General features: G+C 50.0%; 7 protein-coding genes across 7 annotated transcripts; 5 read left to right on the top strand and 2 right to left on the bottom strand.

Annotated features, from left to right (window-relative positions):
* Positions 1-2,877: 2,877 nt before the first annotated feature.
* N7481_010996 (sugar porter family MFS transporter) lies at positions 2,878-4,428 on the top strand (the record flags this gene model as incomplete). Its single annotated transcript, XM_057270215.1, has 1 exon — positions 2,878-4,428. The coding sequence occupies one exon, from the start codon at positions 2,878-2,880 to the stop codon at positions 4,426-4,428; it is 1,551 nt and encodes a 516-aa protein (XP_057117389.1).
* Positions 4,429-5,199: 771 nt separating this feature from the next.
* On the top strand, positions 5,200-5,496 carry N7481_010997 (uncharacterized protein; the record flags this gene model as incomplete). The annotated part of the gene is made up of 1 exon (XM_057270216.1): positions 5,200-5,496. The coding sequence occupies one exon, from the start codon at positions 5,200-5,202 to the stop codon at positions 5,494-5,496; it is 297 nt and encodes a 98-aa protein (XP_057117390.1).
* Positions 5,497-6,532: 1,036 nt separating this feature from the next.
* On the bottom strand, positions 6,533-7,405 carry N7481_010998 (putative phosphoglycerate mutase family protein; the record flags this gene model as incomplete). Its single annotated transcript, XM_057270217.1, has 3 exons — positions 6,533-6,644; positions 6,866-7,088; positions 7,180-7,405. 3 exons carry the CDS (start codon positions 7,403-7,405, stop codon positions 6,533-6,535), a joined length of 561 nt encoding a protein of 186 aa, XP_057117391.1.
* A 2,126-nt stretch (positions 7,406-9,531) lies between these two features.
* hel10 (putative high expression lethality protein Hel10) lies at positions 9,532-10,215 on the top strand (the record flags this gene model as incomplete). The annotated part of the gene is made up of 3 exons (XM_057270218.1): positions 9,532-9,577; positions 9,642-9,864; positions 9,945-10,215. The coding sequence occupies 3 exons, from the start codon at positions 9,532-9,534 to the stop codon at positions 10,213-10,215; spliced, it is 540 nt and encodes a 179-aa protein (XP_057117392.1).
* A 554-nt stretch (positions 10,216-10,769) lies between these two features.
* Positions 10,770-11,968, top strand: N7481_011000 (mitochondrial 37S ribosomal protein uS2m; the record flags this gene model as incomplete). The annotated part of the gene is made up of 3 exons (XM_057270219.1): positions 10,770-10,800; positions 10,871-11,065; positions 11,145-11,968. 3 exons carry the CDS (start codon positions 10,770-10,772, stop codon positions 11,966-11,968), a joined length of 1,050 nt encoding a protein of 349 aa, XP_057117393.1.
* A 671-nt stretch (positions 11,969-12,639) lies between these two features.
* N7481_011001 (putative alpha-glucosidase) lies at positions 12,640-15,186 on the bottom strand (the record flags this gene model as incomplete). The annotated part of the gene is made up of 1 exon (XM_057270220.1): positions 12,640-15,186. One exon carries the CDS (start codon positions 15,184-15,186, stop codon positions 12,640-12,642), a length of 2,547 nt encoding a protein of 848 aa, XP_057117394.1.
* Positions 15,187-15,925: 739 nt separating this feature from the next.
* Positions 15,926-18,180, top strand: N7481_011002 (uncharacterized protein; the record flags this gene model as incomplete). Its single annotated transcript, XM_057270221.1, has 12 exons — positions 15,926-16,457; positions 16,520-16,617; positions 16,668-16,730; positions 16,795-16,847; positions 16,911-16,982; positions 17,032-17,145; positions 17,196-17,463; positions 17,525-17,546; positions 17,598-17,695; positions 17,759-17,823; positions 17,873-17,908; positions 17,967-18,180. 12 exons carry the CDS (start codon positions 15,926-15,928, stop codon positions 18,178-18,180), a joined length of 1,635 nt encoding a protein of 544 aa, XP_057117395.1.
* Between the last annotated feature and the right edge of the window lie 2,079 nt (positions 18,181-20,259).

Genomic DNA, 20,259 nt, shown 5'->3' on the forward strand with positions numbered 1-20,259 from the left:
ATACCGATACATTATTGGCCCCAGGCTATCAAGATCGATCTATATCAGCCTCTCTCCTTTGTTTTCATCATCTAAATCTTTCATTATCGTCGTCCTTCATCCCGTAGGCCTCAGAACCGACCAATCTGTAGTACCACCTGAGGCTCTGCCCTGAGTAAAGAGCATTTGAGGTCAGATAAAACGATCTGGGTGGCCTGAGACTCAGACCAATAAAACGCCCGGACGGTGATGCATAAACTTTATCTTGCCACGCTTACCCGATTTAATTAAGTCTAATGGCTAGATATTGGATAACATGACGTACTAGTAGTAGGTAGTGCCGGGCTCATGAATTGCCTGCCGTGCATAGATATTTTGTCCGTGATGAGAATTCGAACCTTTTGCGCAATCGGTTCTCCGGATTGGACATAAGATAGCTTGTATATAACTAGTTGTGAACACACGCTTGAAAAACCACTGTAGCCTTTAATTGTTGCTGCTACTCAAAAACACTATATACGTTCCAGATTATGGGTGATCCAAAGGGTATGCCCCTTTCTCCGGAGGCTTCCTCACGTAGTATGGCCCCGAACTTCCCCTGCGAATGGAAATAACCCGATCGTAGGGTAATTTATCAAGCTCAACGACACTCATGCGACAAAGACCCTTCTTCAAGAGACCTTCAAATATGTTCACATCATGTTTCTTACTCCACGGCAGGAGTTATGGTTCTAAGATCCAATACGCCATGGTCTGCGCTGGGTTTCCATCGCCAAGATGAAATGAGCAAGCTAGAATATGCGAGGATACTCCAATTATATCTCGGAGCCTTGAATCAGGGTGTCGAAACTTTAGTGCTCTTACCAGGACGACGTCAGCCAAACAGACAACTTGGAAAGCCGCGTGTAGCGACCAGCATGGTGTGTTTCTACGAGCACATTGATTTTCCAGGAGTTCGCAATATTAAAGTTGAAAAGACGGAATAATTAGGAGAGACACCGTGTTAGCTTCTATGCGTTCATTGGACGGTACTAAAAGTGACAGGATGATCAAAGGATGGAGAGCTACGTAGGCTTACCCCCCCTTCCCCTTCCCCCCCAATGTACGGAGTAGTTGCATCTTCTTCCGAGTCGGAACCCCCGGTAAGCCACTGACAAAAGCTGAGACACAGTGGAACATGCTAAATTTCCCGAGAGCTGATTTATAATCTCAATCTCTATTGGGTATGCTATGTACGTATGCTACGAGTAGGTTATTGAATTTGCGTCTTCAGGAAAAGGTGGAGAAAGTATTCAATCCAGGTACCGCATCGGGGTTATTCGGAGACTGAACATGAGGTGTACATCACCAGTTTAAAACGTCATTGCTAGATATTTCCCCGATATTAAGCCTTCAAGATGGAACGGGGTGCATACGAAAGCTGGAGTTAATTTGCGGGGTATTCGTCTAGGGAGCCTCGTTGAGAAAGTGCCGCCATTCGGACGATAACTTGAACGAGGTCGAGGCGCTGACGCCGGGTTCTTTCGGAAGCTTCTATAGATCTGAGGTCAGTTTGACTTTGGAAATAGACTTTCACTCCTGGATTAAGCATATGCCGTACCGTGTGAGTTTGAGGTGAGTTTCGGTAATGGTTGGCCACTGGGAATATAAGGGGTGGCCAATGACGTGGTGGCTGGATGAATGAACTGCTTTTTGTTACGGCTCTCGAGGTTGATGAAGTGCTGCAGTATTTGTCTAGTAAAGCATGCAGCCCTAAGATTGAGGTGAGGACTGGAATTACGTGATGGAATAAAGACAAAGACGAAGACGAAGGACGGAAGGTGGCCGATATGAGTGTGGAGCCAGCCTCGTTCTCACTGTCAACTCATTTTCCATGGACCACCCCGTCTCAACCACTTTCACTTTCTCCACTACCCCCCACTCACCTACCATCCCACGTCCACTGCATCTCCATCTTATCTTGGCGATCCACAGGGGCCCCAGGTTGCCTCCCCGGATTGGATTCAGAATTTTTCTCCGATACCTTGGCAGGGCTCCTGCGAAACCTTTGGCGCCACGCGAAAGCACAAACAAGCCTCCCGAGTTTGCCTTACATGAGCAATACCACGCCTGCTTATAGGCTACCCGGACCGAACTGGTCTGATCCCGACAGACCCCAAGCTTTACAAGGCAAGCCTGCCCGGATAACACCGAGTCTTGGCTGCGTCAAACTTCCCACTGCCGTTGAAACATCTGGGGATAGTTCTCTAAAATGAACCAAAAAAATGGCAACATTCACCATTTCAAGACTTTCATACTTGTTGGAACGCTGGCACACCGTCTCAGTCCCCGGTGAGTCTCCAGCTCGACACCGACACACCCAGATGCAAATCAGGGAATCGGGCCGAGTGGGCTCGCGCGTGATTCCCGTCCGGGTCAGGTCCAACCCGAAGCCACGCCCCGCAAATCATACAATTTACGGGTTTTCTCCGAAGGTCGGCACTCCATCCAGTGTAATTATGCTATGCGGCCGTGTCCCGTAACGATGCAGTTGTCTCGCCCCCGAGCCACCTTGGCAGATGTCTCCCGAAAGGGGCCAAAACCATACCGATCCTCTCCTGGGACACACCAACCCCAATGGAATCGGTGCTGTGCACCAGTAGTATTCCGTTGAAAATTGCCACTTTGGATCACGTCTAAATACTCCCCACCCAAGTAATTAACCACACTTTGGTGGAATTGTGCTTTTTGCTTTCCCTCTGCGGGGTCTCCACGAATATCACTGGGGGGTTCTCCAACCGAAACCGGGCGACCCTGTTGGATTTAAATCACAACCCTCTCCCATTTTTTTTTCTTTCTCTCTCTCTCTGTTTACTCTCCCTTGTTCGTCACATAACGCATTTGCGCTTTCCTCTCAAGATGGGGTGGCTATTTCGTGGCAAGGCCTTGCACCTGGCCCAAGCACTTCTCATCGTTGCTCCCGCCTTTATCGTCTTCGGTTACAACCAGTCAGGGCTGGGCCCTCTGGCCACTTTGCAGAGCTGGGTTGGCATCTTCCCGCAGATCGATACCGTCAATACCGAAGGTGCTCTGAAATCAAAGAACTCTACCGCTAAGGGTGCCGTTATTGCATCCTACCAACTCGGTGCCCTGATCGGTGCCCTCTCATGTACAGCCTTGGGTGACCGACTGGGTCGCCGAAAGGTCATCTTCATCGGTGCTATTCTCACTATTATTGGTTCAGTCCTTCAGACGGCTGCGTATGGCCTCCCACAGTTCGTCGTCGGCCGTGTTATTCTTGGGTTCGGCGTCGGCCAGTTTAGTGTCGCCGTGCCAGTATGGCAGTCCGAGTGTACATCTGCGAAGCATCGAGGACAACACGTTGTCGTTGATGGTATCTGTATCTGCTTGGGTTATGTCCTGTGCAATTGGATCGATTTTGGTATGAGCAAGGTTGCTGGCAACCTCGAATGGCGCATCCCCGTCGCCATCTCTCTGTTCTTTTCCGTGGTCGTCCTGGCATCGGTATTCCTCCTTCCCGAATCCCCTAGATGGCTTGTTTCTGTTGGCCGTGTCGAAGAAGCCACGGAGAGCCTTGCCGCCTACAAGGGTGTCCCTGACGATGACATGGCTGTCGGTATCGAGATTGCTGGTATCGAGACCTCCCTCGAGGTCAGCGCTGACAGCGCTTCGCTGATGGACATCTTCAACCCCAAGAAGCCTGACGAGGAGCGTCTTCTTTACCGTTTCTGCCTCTGTGTTGCCCTGCAGTTCTTCCAGCAAATGTGCGGTGGAAACCTCATCTCAACATATGTCTCTACCATCTTCGAGGAGAATCTCAACATGACGAGCGACCTGGCACGTATCCTGTCATCATGTGCTATGACATGGAAGTTCCTTTGCAGCTTCATTGCCTTCTTCGCCATTGACCGTCTGGGCCGTCGCAAAATCTTCATGATCAGTGGTGCTGGTATGTCCGTTTGTATGATTGTGCTCGCCATCACGAGCAGCTTCGGCGAAAACCACAAAGCGTCTGTCGTATCAGCCGTCTTCATCTTCCTCTTCAACTCCTTCTACCCCGTCGGCTTCTTGGGCGGTAACTTCCTCTACTGTACCGAGGTTGCCCCTATGCGCCTGCGTGTCGCCATGGCTGCCATTTCCACCGGAAACCACTGGCTGTGGAACTTCGTTGTTGTCATGATCACCCCTGTCGCCCTTGACACTATTGGATACCAGTACTACATCATGTATGCGGTCATCTCCGCGTGTATCCCCTTCTCCGTCTACTTCTTCTACCCCGAGACAATGAACCGCAACCTGGAGGCCCTGAACTCCGTCTTCCGCGATGCCCCAACACCCTGGCACATTGTTTCCATGGCCCGCAACCTGCCCCAGGGTGAGGCTGCCGAGGTCGAGGTATGGAAGCACACCGAGGAGAAGGGTGCGATTGAGCAGAAGGAGAATGCTTAGTGTTGCGGCCATGGTATTGATTATGCATGGACGAAATTATTTGTTTTTATTATAAGGCTTCATTACGATGACGATAGAGTGATTTATTTAGAATTACCAGGATGAGATAGACGATTGAAAATTTTACGACTGCTCTCATATCTCAATTATCGCTTCATGAAAACACTGAAGAACGAACTTGAATCAGATTCGACTGTAAAGTAGCCTACCAAGTGACCTTCCAAGCTTCTCTAGTAAAACACCCACTCAGAGTCTTCTAGGTTCGGATTCCCGCCCGCTAGCTGGTGCATAATCCACTGTTAAAGCAGTGATCTGCGTATAAATTAAATAGCACTGCGGAAAGAGGTTCACAATAGAGCCAAGAATAGACACTTATACTGCTCTGTCCGGTTAAATAGTGCACATAGTTCGCACCCACTACCCTTTTGGGCAATGGATGCGAGCTGTTGCATTGATAGCCCAAGTCCAGTCTCCGAAATATCATCGAAATACCATGACTTCCTTGACCAGCTCCAAGTACATTGGCAAACGTAGAAAGCCTTTCAATCCAGTCGTTTGACAAATAATAGTTATGCGTACAACCAGATTACAACTATAGACTAAACCTTTGGACGTATGTCGCATGCATCAGGCTTCAATCGTCGATGCGGCTCAATCGGCCCCCACCTCCCGCTTGATTATTCACCCTGGTTTCCCCCCCAACATAAGGAGGAAAAGACTTAGATTCTTCTGATTTTTCCAAACATCCAGCAACCGGCTACCTGATATACAATGAGTCGCTCGGATTCTGAGGATAATGATCTGATAGCCGTGGGGGTGGAAGATGTGGGAACTTCAACCCAGCGAATATTCTTCCTCTGTCGGTTGCAGAACTGGATGCAATCAGAGCTTGGTTGCAGCCAACACCTTACGACCTTGAGCAAAGTGAATACTCCCGACACCGTGCAGCTCATCATGCAGGAACAGGCAAATGGCTCACTTCCGCGGCCACTTTCAAGCATTGGCGTGAAGGCGACGATAGTGGACCTCTTTGGATTAAAGGCATTCCTCGATCGGGGAAATCTGTGATGCAGCAGCACAAGATAAAACGGGGAAAACTGTTCTCCATCATCTTTTCTGCCCCAGAGACCCCCGGGACGAACTAAATGAAAAATATGTCGAAACTACCTTGAGATCCATCATTATTCGAAACCAAAATCTTGTTCATACACCTGATCATTACGGCAACACACCTCTTCATTCGGCCCTAAAACGCCATTCCCTTCAGGATATCAACTTACTGCTTGAAAACGGCGCAGATGCGCTTCGTCCTGACCGCGAAGGCAATACGGGACTTCATTATCTTGCTCGAAGTATTCAAAAAAGCGAATGCAAAGGCATGTTCCCGAGATTTCTAGATCTGGGGATTGAAATCAATGCTCGGAATAGCGAGGGAGAGACACCTCTTTTTCGATACATTGCTAATACAGGTCTGGGAGCCCATGGAGGGCTTCAATCTCTCGGCCCAGCTAAAATGCTAGACTCGGAGCTTACCGAGCATCACTTTGATTTCTTTCGGGAAAATGGAGCAGACTTCTTCGCTCGAAGTAAGGGAGGCTCGTCACTACTTCATCTCCTGGCTTCCTTCGAGTGCACGTCAAAGATCCGAGAAGTTCTGTCACCAATAATTGTGGAAAGATTCAAAGTACTTATGAATTTGGGCTTAGATCCCATGCTTGAGGATTCACGGCAGCGGACAAGCTTGGACATCGCTGCTGCCTGTGGAAATGAAGCGATCTTGGAAATTATTTGAACAAAAGCCCCTTAGCTAGCTTTTAGACTGGATGACATTGTCTGAGGTCATACACTACGTCGAAACTACTGCAATGCAATGCAATCGGTCCGGGTTATAAGTCAGTGTTCATCTCCATTGCCTCCTTTGTAACCAATAGTATATCCAAATTACAATCTTGAAAGCTGCAGTCAGACATATTGCACTAAGCCTCGACAAATAACCCATGAAATTAAAAATTAATTCCATTTCGAATTGAGATTACATCGGCATTCATCTCTGTATATCGCAAGCAGCATGCCAGGTGTGTGGGTAATTAATTAATAGTACTTTCTAATCCTGCACCACAAGCCCGGGGCTAGGAATATCTATTCCAGGACAATGTTCAGCCCTAACCTCCGTAATGACATCATATGGATAAGGGAATGTCCAGATCAAATCATATCTGTATAGAAATTAGCACTTTATCTCTATACAAGTTCACAAATCGGAACAAGGAGCCCGCAGCCGAAGCCCGATCTCGCCAAGAAACCAGGGATGCCGATCTCTCGCAAGCCGAGAGCTCCGCGACCGAACCAACCGAACCAATAAGATTGAAAAGAAAACACACGGAGTAGTACTACTAAGTAGTACTCCGTACAAAGGGAAAGAATAAAGCTCGCTTACCGATCATAGGGATACTCAAGTGGATATTCCGAGCCCAAAAACCACTGAATATCAGAAATCGTCCCGTGCCGCCAAGAGATCAAGATATTTCCAGGCCCATCGTAGTCCCGAATCGCGTCGGCTACACACGCGCCACTTTTGCGCGAACAATGGGTGTCAACTCTGAGGCCGAGGTCTTTCGCGAGTGGACGGACTGTTTCAAAGGGTCTGCTGTGTTTGCCGTCTGTATAAAGTAGGAGAAAAGGAGTGTCAGCGATGTACGCTCTCGCCTAAGCGGCTGAAAGGTTGGTTGCTTTGTGGTGTCGCGAACTTACGCTTCTTCACGGTTGGCGCAATGATATAGCCGATATTGTACTCGGATTCTGCGCCGAAGACAGTGCGCAGGCATTGCGCTCGTTCTTTTCCCTTGTGGGTGAGACGGTGGTCTGCTTTATCGGCTGGCTTCTCGGCATGGCGAATCAGGTAGACAGTAGGGGGCTTTCTGGCGGACGTGACGGTCCACAGGAGGCAGAAGGCCAAGATCGCTGACGGGAAAAGCATAGTATCGACAAGGTGGTGATACTACGTAGTACCCCAGAACCCTTGAAGGAGAAGTTAAAGGGGGAAAACAGGGCAGAAGCTGGAGGATATAAGCTTAAAAGAGTAGCAAGACCTTGCCGCCGATCGGCCTAGCTTCTTCCTTTATACACTGGGCCCCTCCGATATGGAATACGCCAGCCATTGCAGATTCTGTAGCACAGAGAAAAAGAAAATTGCCAGCCAAGTGGATCTCCGGGTAGTTTGTTCAATGAGTGAGCGGCACCTGGACAGATGGGGCGTTTGGGCTGAAGGAGTGCGGTCGAGTGACGAACTATTCGTGAGGGATTGTTTTGATTGGACTGTAGCGGTGAGCTATTAAAGCATCCCCTCAAATCGGCGGCCATTTTCAGGGCTTCTTGTTGATCGTGTCTGCAGGGTTTGCAGATCTGACTGTGTGATTGACGACTGGCATGCAGGGGATGACGAATCAGTCTCATTATTGAGGTCTGGTGCAAGCTGGTATTGGCGTTCTGGCAGGAATGACGTGTGATTGACTCGGATTTATGGCTATTAGAAGCGAATATATTTCCATGATTATTGGATGTGTTAGCATATAGTACCAGCCAGCGCAAACAGCCTGAGCCAACCACCTGGGCATGTAGTCCACATTAAAATATCCTTGAAGGAACGATCATTCCAACCGATCGCCCGCGTTGAACTTGATTGAGAAAAAGCAAATCTACCAAAGTTGCAAGGAGAAAATCAAGCTGAAAACTTTAGATTTATAAACCTAGGACTATTCCTGGAGACTTTGAAACTATTATCAAAACGCGAACGTTTCTCATGCTAACCCGGAACAGATACTATACCTGGGGCAATATCTACTGAAAAACTAGGAAATACCCCATACTGTCTACGCTAATTAGAGACAGGGATACCGATCCAAAGCCGCCGTCGCGGTCACAGGACCAGTCGGCCAGCCGATGCGAGAGACCGCCGTGTGACAGGCGACGGTGGCTGATCTTTTGGACTTGTGCTTGTGCACCGGCGGAACGACCATGCTCGAAGGTTCCAGCTAGTACAAAGTCCGAGAAGTCAAGCTTTTCGTATGCGACCGCAACAAGTCTCCTGATTTGGCTGATGATCGCGGCTGGGACTATGTATCGGCCCCAAAGATTGGATTGGATGGCCGGGGACGAGTGAGAATTCAGCAGGCAGATGACAGTTGCGTCATACGGTATCGGAGCATCCGATCTCTCGCACTCCCCTGTTAGTTCTTGGACGCTCTCTTGGGGGCCATTTTTGTTGCTTATGTCCAGCCACCAGCCACAATATGAAGGCCGTGGAGAAGGGATGGCAAAGAAAGGGACTGGAACGGATGTGGGGGCCGAAAAGGTACTCGTACTCGTTGCACCGAGCCAAGAGGAAAAGATGGAGTGAGGGGCTTAGTCTCGACGGAGTAATAGGCAGCCAAAATAAAATTCCCAACCGCACCGCATGCCGAGGAAGTTGGGCGGGGAGAAATGAACTTGGCGCCACGAGAATTGCATCAATGTGCGCCGTAATAGGGTGAGTGCGAGAGCGAGAGAGGCGCGGTTAGGCAGAGAGAGAGAGAGAGAGATAATCATAGAAGATTCGAAGAATGATCGAAGGATGCTATTTTCGGGAACCCCGGGTATACGCGTACGGCCGCAAGACGAGTAGCGCGCGATTTAGCGGTATTTGGTGGCTCAGCCCTGTAGCCCTGGGTGCATCGCCACTGCAGATACGCACTAGAAAAGGTGGGACGTAGCGATGAGGGAGTGATGTGCAATGCAGGGCAGCGCAGTACATACTGTATACAGTATGTAATAAGTAACTGCAGTGCCTCACACCTGTGGCGGTGCAGCACCGATGGTTGCACTAGTACGAGTCCAGAGGCAGAGTAAGTCAGTCAGTCAGTAAGTCAGAGGAATGGAAAGTCTGCGCCTCGCAGTTCCGTAAAATTGCCATGTGGGGTGCTTCCGTCAGCCCTGTGGCTGCCGGTCATTTGCATATAAGACACACTTCCCCTCCCCCTCTTTCCCTTTCCCATCTCCTCCATCACTCATCACTCATCAAACCTACACTTCTACACTTCTCTTCACTTCATCTTCCCTATCCACACAATGTCCGGTTACGATCAATACAACCAGAGCGGCTACGGCCAGCAGGGTGGCTACCCCCCCTCAGCAGGGCTACGGTGGTCAGCAGGGTCAGCAGGGTTATGGCCAGCAAGGCTATGGCCAGCAGCAGCAGCCCTACGGCCAGCAGGGCTACCAACAGGGTGGCTCGGACTACTACAACCAAGGCCAACAGGGTCAGGGCCAGTATGGCCAGCAACAGAGTGGCTCGTCGGATTACTACAACCAGGGCCAGCACGGCCAGCAGCAGCACGGCTATGGCGAGAACTCCCAGTATGGTCAAGGTCAAGGCCAAGGCCAAGACTACAACCGCCAAGGGTATGTTACATTTCTGCCCCCACTTTCCCCTCCATCACATCATTGCAGTTCATGATACTGACTCGTGCTTTTTGTTACAGTGGCTACGAGCAGCAGGGTGCTCCCGGTGAAGCCCAGGAAGGCGAGCGTGGTCTTGCTGGTGCTCTCGCCGGTGGTGCCGCCGGTGGTTTCGCCGGTCACAAGGCTAACCACGGCTTCCTCGGAACGATCGGTGGAGCCATCATGGGCAGCATTGCCGAGGACGCCATCAAGAAGCACCGCAACAACAACCGTGACGAGAGCCCCAATGGCCCCCCCCGGCTACGGTGGCAGCGGCTACGGAGGTGGTCCTCCCCCCTCCAACAGCGGTAGCTCCGGCATGATGGACCAGCTCGGCGGTTTCTTCAAGAAATAGACGGCTTTCGCCCCATTTTCCTTGTTCATCTGCGCCCGTGATTTCTTCCAACGTGACGACCTTCCAAATCTCATGAATTTCCTTTTCGTTTTATCTTTGTGGGAATGGCTTGCGTGTGCCTCTTATCAGATCTCTATGTTTACCTTATTTGTCTATCCTCTTTATCATTATCTTTCTTTTTCGCCTCGAACCGAGGAATGTATCATGACACAGATTTGCATCAATAATGAAGACTAGCTTCGTGATTCTAATCGGATCTACATTCAAAACCATTCCCCCACGATCTGCTCCCCGCTGTAAACTGGTAGGATCATCGCTCATCGGCAGAACAACAACAAAACATTTGCCACCCGCGGGGCTCAGGCCACCACCTCCCAATCGGGCTTAGTGTTGTAACATTATGGCCTCAGGCAACAGGAAATGCCAAGCCCGACAAAAGTTCGCGCGGACTCTTCGACACCGCAGCAACTGCTCCCGGTCAATTCCATTCCATATTCCCATATAGCCCAGCATGATTGTCCGGAGATTTGGTGTGCGGCAGAGTGAGTGATCTCAATTGATGACAGCCTGTCATTCGAACCTGTCAAACTAACCTTTGCACCTCCCATCCAGGCCGCCAACTACTCGCCCTGAATCGCCGGTCTCCGATCTCTAGTCGCTTTTTATCTACCGAGACCCAAACCCCAGTCGACACAGCACAGAAGGAGGCACCTGTTGCCTCGCCAAATCCCCTGCACGAGGTTGTCCAGGCCACTCAGAACCCCCGGAGCCTGGCGCAGAAGCAATTCAAGAAACAGGAGCAACAACGTGAGCACACCCCAGCCAGCTCCGCAAATATAACTGTTCGGCCCAAACAATCCAATCTAACCACTCCCTCCTTGCACAGGATCCAAATTCAACAAACTCGGAACTGCCGTCACAGACTCTCACGACCCTGAAGGTCTCCTCAGAAATCCACCCCGTCCCTCCGACATTACCCTCGAGCTCCTCCTCGCCTCAGGAACACACTTGGGCCACTCGACCTCACGATGGAACCCCCAAAACTCTCGCTACATCTACGGTATCCGTGAAGGCGTGCACATCATCTCCCTCGACGTGACAGCCGCCTACCTCCGCCGCGCCGCAAAGGTCGTCGAAGAAGTCGCCGCCCGCGGCGGCATAATTCTCTTCGCAGGCACGCGAAAGGGCCAGAAGCGATCGATCGTTCGGGCCGCCGAACTTGCCGGCGCTTATCATATCTTCGAGCGGTGGATTCCAGGATCTCTCACGAACGGCCAGCAGATTCTCGGCCACTGCGCGACAAAGGTTGTCAATGCTATGGACGAGGAATTGCCGGAGTTCAAGGCCGATTTGGCGGATCGTCCGTCCGTGAAACCTGATCTGGTTGTTTGTCTTAACCCGCTTGAAAACGTTGTCCTGCTTCACGAGTGTGGTCTGCACAATGTTCCTACTATTGGCATTATTGATACCGATGCCGATCCTACCCGTGTCACCTACCCGATTCCCGCGAACGATGACTCCCTCCGCGGTACGAATCTGATTGCTGGTATCCTGGGCCGTGCTGGTGAGGCGGGTCAGAAGAGACGTATTGAGATGGCCCAGGAGGGAAAGACTCTTTATAAGCCTGTTACGGCGGGTGAGTTGCGTCTGGATCCGTTCACGGGTGTGTTACCTGGTGCCGAGCAAACCAAGGGTCCCAAGCGCGATTAAATTCGGGCTTTGGCGGGTTTGCTTTCTTTTTGACATGTTTCTTTTTGTATGTTCTGGCATCCGGGCGACTTTTGTGAGCGTCGGGCCTTTTTGTACTGTATAGATGATTCCAGCCAGGTCTTAGGGTGTTATCTCCTCATCGTGTATTAACAGTTGTTTCTATTGATATTTGAATACCGAATGCCTCTGAAGCATATTACTCAATTCCTGCTCTTCGTGACCCCGGTATCACGACTCCTAGCCCTTGTTCTCTGTAACGAGCTACTCATGTCGCAAACTCTACACTTCTAATACCCCGAAAACTAAGCTGATGACCTCCATGTTTGATAAAATAAAGAAACGATCGTCAATGAACGAGGCAAACAAGGCTGGGGCCCTGGAGATAGTACCAATGAGGCATTTTGATTCAGCAGAAGGCCAGTCTGGCCACGTCCCGGCTGTGATTTTAAACTTATCTGCCTCAGGCTGGTTACTAGTTACTAATAGACATTCAAGTTCAAGCTTATATCCAATAAGGAGGACCGGAGAAAGGTGACTAGTACAAGGATGGTGGAAGGTGTTCTTGAATAACCATTTCTATATTCATTCTATTCATTACTATAGTCCGTTACAAATAGAGAACACTGGTGGGTTGTCTCATCAGATCATGAAGGCAGCCCATCAAGCTCTGCTCAAGCCTTGAGGGTATACACCACACGACCGCGCGAGTCAGTGCCCTTAAGCGAAGCCTCCTGCCCAGAGCTAGAAACCACACGGCGAGAATCACCGTTGTGCAGAATAATGTCCAGCTCCTTCCAAGCGGGAGCAAAGCCGCTCTTCTCGTCGCGAACAAAGTCTACCAAGACCTTCTCCTCGGTAGAGCTGTAGCGCAGAGTATAGGTGGCGGTCTGAGGCTTCTGTGAAATGCCATCATCCTCATACCAAACATTCTCAAAGACACGCTCATGCGAGGTACCCTTTGGCGGGAAGACTTCAACACCACGGTAGTCATCCAATTCCTTGACGCCCTGCGAGGCGGCGGTATTATCACCAGGGACACGAGTGTGCACACTCTTTCCGACAGGAATGGCTCCACCAACGCGGGCAATGAGAGGGACGCTATCCTTCCACTCGGACTGGATGGAAGCCCACTGGCCCGAAGCAAAGTAGTTGTACGGCGCATTCATATTGACATAGCCGTAGTCAAAAGCGTCCCCAGACTTGCGGGGCAGGTAAACATCCGCAGTGTCGAGTCCAGCTTTGTAGACACCGCCGACGAGGAGAGAATCACCGAACCAGAACTGCTCCTCACCAGCCTTCAGTGCCTTGGTCCATACCTCGGGATCAGACTCGTAGCCCCAGCCAACCCAGCGCTGTGGTGGGGTCGCCTTCATATGGCTCTCCAGTCCCAATGAGTAGATGTATGGCAGCATTTCGTAGCGGCGCTTGATAGTATCGCGGACGAGCGGGGTGATCTCAGGGTACATGAAAGGCTCGATAACGTCGCCAACCTCATTGTTATCGGGAGAAGTCTTGAAACAATTGATCGCGAATCGGGGAGAGTGGCAACCCAGCTGGATCCAGCGAAGTAGAAGTTCAGGCGAGGGCTGGGGACCTTCAAATCCACCGATATCGTGACCTTCACACTGCAAGAGGGACATTCCAGCATTGAGCGAGAGCGCATTGGCGCCCTTCATACTTTCCCAACTTGTAACATTGTCTCCGCTCCAGGTACTAGCGGAGTAGCGCATGGTACCGGCAGTGGCGCTGCGGGTGAGGACAAAGGGGCGGTACTGGGGCTCCATGTCGAGAAGAGCGTCGTGAGAAGACTTGCCCATCAGCTCAGTGTGTAGAGCGCGACCCCATTCTCCCACGTTGTTTGGGACGGCTTTCTTTGCGCCGGCATCAACCATAGCATCGTCCAATGCTAGAGTCCAATCGTCATTAGGCAGAGTGTACTCATTGTTGTCGTTCCACATGCCATCAACGCCGACTTTCTTCAGGCTCTGAACTCCATTGTACCAGAACTTGAAAGCATCTTCGGAAGTAAAATCAATGTGGCAGCCATCACCGCCAGTAGCACCACCCGAGCTCCACAGGCGCATGTAGCCAGGCTTGTTGGTATCAGGGTCTGTGAAGAAGCCACGAGAATCAATAAGACGCTGGAAGTCAGGGTGAGACTCCAAGAGGAAAGGCTTTATGTTGGTAATGAGTCGAATACCATGCTCGTGCATTTTGGCAACGTATTCCGCTGGGTTGGGGAAGCGGCTGTAGTTCCAGTTGAAGACATTGCGGACCTTTGGCTCGACTGCAGCAATAGAGTATCCCGAGCTCATCTGATGCGCCGAAACGGGTATTCCATGCTCCTCCAACTTCTCCGCGAACTCAACCAGAGCTTGGTGTGCAGGTGGCGAGTCCAGGCTCGAGTACTTGTATCCACCGGAGATATAACCGTAGGCCCAGCGCGGGACCAGGATAGGGAAGCCCACTAACTCGGCGTATGACCGAACCACATCTTGAATGTTCTTGCCAACAAGCATATATTGCTCCAGACCACCGTAGTCTTGGCGGTACACCTTGAAGTGACCCCAAAGACCATCAATCTCTGATCCGACAGACCACGAACCCCGGCCATGTGTTGTTGAGAAGAGAGCTACACATCCCTCGGGCGTAGCCTTGATCAAGAGCGGGATATGCTTGTAGAGAGGATCGGAGTTGTAGACATCGTAGCCGAAGCAATCGGTGGCAGAGAGCTGGAAGGTGCGGCCACTCAGGTCCATTGGAGCACTCTTCTCGCCGAGTCCGACGTGCAAAGCGTTTCGATCGTGAACCGAGTAGCTCGCAATACCGGTGGAGTCGGCGACATAAGAGCGGAACGGCAGATCTTGGTGGAGAGGCTTGTCGGATCCGGTCCAGGAGAGCGAGACAACGGGCGTGTGTTCCCACTCAACCTTTGCAGTGACGCCGCCGACGTCGATGGTTTTCGAGCTACCCTCATTCTTCGCGAAGACATTGACACCCTGAAGATTGACCTCGGGCTTCTTAACGCTAGGGAACGGCGGGAGGTGGTGCTCGGGGGAGGTGAAGGTCACCCGGAAGAGGTTCTGACGAATAGTTTCGAAACGAAAGTCAAAGGCAGTCTTGCTGCTGGAGCTACTCCGCAAGTCCACGAAGGCATCTTGTTGGGAGGTCGAAGAGACCTGCTGGTACCCACGGGGACAAACTTCTTTCTGAGGCATTGTGCTTTGGATTCACGATTGTGTTTCACAAAAGACAAACGAGCAGAGTCTCGGCAGCCTAGCATATTTGTAGGACTCTTTACATCTCCAAGAATTCGCGCAGAAGTCCGCAAGAACCCCGCGTAGACTGCGTCGAGGTTGCAGGCGTGGGGCGGGTATGGGGCAGCATGGGGAGGTGTAGAAGCGGAGATCGGAGATCTTCACCGACACCCGTCGAAAAGGACAGCACCCTTAGAACTCGACCATTCACTCTACTCCACAATTGCCTGTCAACCCCACAATCCCCAGACTCAGATCACCAAAACTCCTCTCTCCCGCTTCGGATTTGCCTACCGAACACCGACCGCTAGCCCAACATAGGCATCTCCGCTTCTTAGGCTCTCGCTCGCCTCTTCCGACCCCCTCACGGTCAGGGATTGATTGGCTCTGATACACCGGAAGTTGTCCGTTCTTCAAGCCAAGTACCGCTTCCCGCCAGATCGAATGACCAGAGGCGTGGCATGAGGCGTATGAACCGGGATGATAGGGGCTAACAAAGTTATCAGAAGCCGGCCGTGCTAGACGGGTCTAGTGCAAGTCCGGGGATATCATAAACTTGGTTTCCCCACGGGGGGTGCAGGCAATCTTGTGAGACGAGTATCTTTGTTCTTCTCCTTGCATCTTTTATTCCATCCATCTCAACAAGGTCTACCTTGTCCTTAAACATCGAATCTTTGAGTGACTTCTATTGTCATTAGCGATGTCACAAGTGGAGGTTGCTTCTCCAAAACACCAGCAGGATGAGCATGTCGAGTCCATCGAGGCTGAACAGTCCACCAAGCCTGCTCCTGTATCTCAAGATGCCACAGGGGCAAAAAAGAATGATGCGCTGCAGCTGATTGAGGATATGGGCTACTCAACTATCCTCACCCCTGAGAATAACAAGCAAGTGCTGCGCAAGATCGATCTGCGTCTTCTCCCTATCCTGCTGGCAATCTACTTTCTCCAACAACTCGACAAATCAACCCTGTCATATGCATCTGTCTTTGGTCTCATTGAGAAAGCCCATCTCCATGGCAAGATGTACTCATGGCTAGGATCGGTGGTTTACCTGGCTCAGCTAGTCTTCCAGCCCTTGGTGTCCTACCTTTTGGTCAAGGTGCCACTAGGCAAGTTCCTAGCCGTATCCTGTCTGCTCTGGGGTATTGCTCTGTCCTGCATGACTGCCGCGAATACTTTCGCTAGCCTATTGGTATGTCGGCTATTCTTGGGTATCTTCGAGGCTGGTATTGGTAAGTTCTTTCTCATCGCTTGGCATGGCCTTGGTTCCTGAGCTGACGAAAGATGAACACAGCACCGGCTTTCATCGCCGTGACCCAAATGTGGTATCGACGTCGCGAGCAGCCAATAAGATTGGGATCATGGTATGCGATGAACGGAGTGGTCAACATGGTGTGTACCTCTAGTCGGACTTGTGTTAATTGTCTCTAACCATGGTGCAGTTTGGAAGTCTCATAACTTATGGACTGGGACACATCAACTCTTCTGTATTTGAACCATATCAGGTAATAAAGTCTCAACAATGGGGAAAGAACCTTGGAAAGTATGGCTAATCCGATCGCGTTGCAGATTATCTTCCTTTTTTTCGGACTGATCACTGTGGGCATGTCTGCCGCAATCTTGTAAGACAGGATCCTACGTCAACAACGTGGTTGATAAACACTAATCGGTTGCAATTACTATAGTTTTCTCATGCCCGATTCTCCAACTACTGCAAAGTTCCTACCCGAAGAAGATAAACTGGTGGCGATCGAAAGGTGCCTCATCCCTCTAAATATCATTTCGATTCTGGCTAATTGGTGATAGACTTCGCATGAACCAGCAGGGCATGGAGACGCATGAATGGAAATGGGACCACGTGAAGGAAGCCGCTCTTGACATCAAGTCATGGCTTTGGTTTTCCTTGATGCTTACTATCTCGTAAGTAAAACTTAACTCAATGGGAAAATGTTTCTGCTAACTGGAACCAGAATCCCGAGTGGTGGAATCACGACTTTCGGCCCATTGATTGTAGAATCCTTCGGATTCGATCAACTAAATACTATTTTGCTGAATGTTCCTTTCGGAGCAGTGCAGCTGGTTGCCACAATGGGTGGCGCTTGGCTAGCTACCTCTTGGAAAATGAAGAGCCCAGTTCTGGCATTGCTGTGCCTTCCGCCCATTGCAGGATGCTGTATGCTTTTGAATCTTCCTCATGATGACTCCCACAAGGGACCTCTTCTAGTCGGTTACTATATTGTGAGTGAACAATCCCTCCCCTGTCCCGCGTCATCGTGGCTAACCTCAATTCAAAATCTAGATCTCCGTATACCCTGGAATCAGTAAGCTACCAATTCCTTCACTCGGTCGCAGATTTAACTAATATCGTCCAGCACCTTTGATTTACTCATGGTCCGCCGCCAATACAGCCGGTGAGACTAAAAAGAAGGTCACCACCGGTATTCTGATTGTTGGCCAATGCGTTGGTAACGTATGTAGTCTCCCACCCCCCTCCGAAAGAAATTATAGTTTGTTAACACGGCTACGCCGCTAGGTTATTGGACCAACTCTTTATACTACGGAAGAAGCACCGCTGTACAAGCGTGGCCTTACCGCAAAGTAAGAAGCAAAGGCTCATCGTCGATATACATTGCTAATTCTTGAACAGCCTCGCTCTATTCTGCGTGCTAATTGTTTTAATTTTGTAAGATTCATGTCGAGAGTATGACCAGGCCTGAAGGACAAAAGCTAACTTGATCTAGTTTGAACATGACTTATCTGTTTTTCCTTAACAAGAAACACGAAAAACAGCGTGTTGCTGCTGGAAAAGACGCCAAAGTGGTAGATCACTCGATGCACGCCGTTGGAGCCGTGGAAACCGATAAGGAGGGTGCACCCGTCCAGCAAGTAGTCAACGACAACGCCTTTAAGGATCTGACCGACTGGGCAAACGAGGATTTTGTCTATGTATACTAGTTTCAGATGGACCGACGATTGGGAGCCTGGGAGGAATCTAGCGAGATATTTGTAAATGCACAATATTTGAATTTTAGTGATGACTACCGCTCACAAACAACCTTGGAAAATAAATCTCTCAGATACAGTTCTCCCCTCCAGGGCTCCGAGTCGATATTGATTGGTGGCGCCAAGAAGTATTCCAAGGTTGGTCGTGCTACTCCGGATCATCGGGGCCCGCTGGTAATAGCCGATCGTCGGTGCAGTTGCCGAACCCCGCGTTTTCCCCTTCCCCAGGTCCAAGCAGACAATTCTTCACGCCCACGGAGTACGGGGCCGCTTGAGCCTTTCACGATATTAATATGCAGGAGGACGACGATACCTTACACGTGGTTCCTGCGCCGCTTGGAAAAAAGCGCATTCCAGCAAGTGCCTCGGCCCCCATGTTATGTGGGTACATCTCAGGAGGCCGAACAATGGTTAATAGTTGGGTTTATTTCTATATAGAAAGCATGCAGTGCATGTAGACTATCCAAGGTGATTATATATATAATTTCCACTGGCATTCTGGGTACACTTCTGAGTTAACACTCTATCAGGTCCGATGCGATGGAGAGAGACCGTGTGGAAGGTAACGCCAGCAAGATCGATATGCACACATCTACAACCCCAATACTGACAAAAAGTAGATGCGAAAGATTGGAGAAGCAATGCGTTTTCTTTGAGATTCCAAAAGATCCCGTTTCAGAGTAAGAGACTCTAGCGCTACAGCCATTGGCACCTTTGCAGAGAGACCAGACCATATTCTAACGGCACTAGACGAATTGAAGGTATTGAATGCGAGATTCAATACCTTAGGAGACAGCTAGATGAGATGCAAAACCTGTTGCAACATAATCAATCCCACCCATCGGTTCATTCTCAAGAAAATGTGTCGCCACGCCAAGTCCTAGAATCGCAACAACGTGGGGATAGCGGATGCCCTTCATCCCACTCCCAGATCACCCATGCAGAGGAAGATATTGTGACTCTTGCTGTGCCCGATAATCCGATTTACTTGAGTACTCAGTCTGGAAATTCCTATCCAAGATCAAGGCCAGATCTTTCTTCTCCGCATGAAACCTCTGTTCAACCACGATACGAAGCTCCCATTAGTGAACTGTCTTCACTAAAACGCAAACGATCTTGCTTTGAGATTAGTGAAGATTCAGTCGCAGACTTTATTGATAAAGGCCTCATTACAGTGGAGTGTGCTGTCTCTTGTTTTGATACGTATGTCCCTCTCCTCTCCGTCTCCAACTCCAGGATAACGACTGAATTGGGACCACAGATTTTTTCAAGGTTGTGTATGTTCTCATCGGCTCCTCAGACATACGCCAATATCCGGAAACTAACGCCCTTCATCCATATAGGATCGATATATTCCAATATTTGACCCTCAGCGGGATACTTTTGAATCGGTAAGATCTCGAAGTAGCATTCTCCTCAATGCAATATGTACCATTGGAAGCATGGTCGAAATAGGTCAGTTACTAAACTACAGCATGACTCGATGGCCTTGATTAACTCTCACAGGTACTGGGGGCCAGATGTCCGACATGCTACACGCTGAACTGAAGAAATGGATCAACGTCATAATTCAAAATAAAGGCCTGAATTGTCTCGAATCAGTACAAGCAATGTTGGTGGTCGCATGTTATTCTTCAGAGCGGCTTCTTATTCTGTCTTTTGCTACTCGAATGGCGCTTGATCTAGGTTTACATGAGGCGTTCGAGGAACTTACCGAGCGACTTGCGATGAAGAATGACGAAAATTTATATGAAGTTCCGAACCATGACTTTGAGCGAGAGCAGGATCTCATGAGGAAATCGAGAACGTGGTTTGGGCTTTTGGTGCTTGAGCATATGTGAGTACTACTAGTACTTTGATTTGACAGTCCTTTGGCTAAATTCTGATATGTCAGATTTCGAGTTGATGGAGGGAAGCCTCCGGGTATTAGGCTGATAGGGAATTCTCGACGCTGCCGAATTCTACTCGGTCATCCATCTTCTACAGTTCTTGATCTTCGATTATTTTCCCAAGTCGAGGTAAGTTTGTGTA

The sequence above is a fragment of the Penicillium waksmanii genome, assembly GCF_028829765.1.
Source record: "Penicillium waksmanii strain IBT 27052 chromosome Unknown utg000009l:1.0-4314994.0:1.0-4318279.0, whole genome shotgun sequence".
In the NCBI taxonomy this organism is placed as follows: domain Eukaryota; kingdom Fungi; phylum Ascomycota; class Eurotiomycetes; order Eurotiales; family Aspergillaceae; genus Penicillium; species Penicillium waksmanii.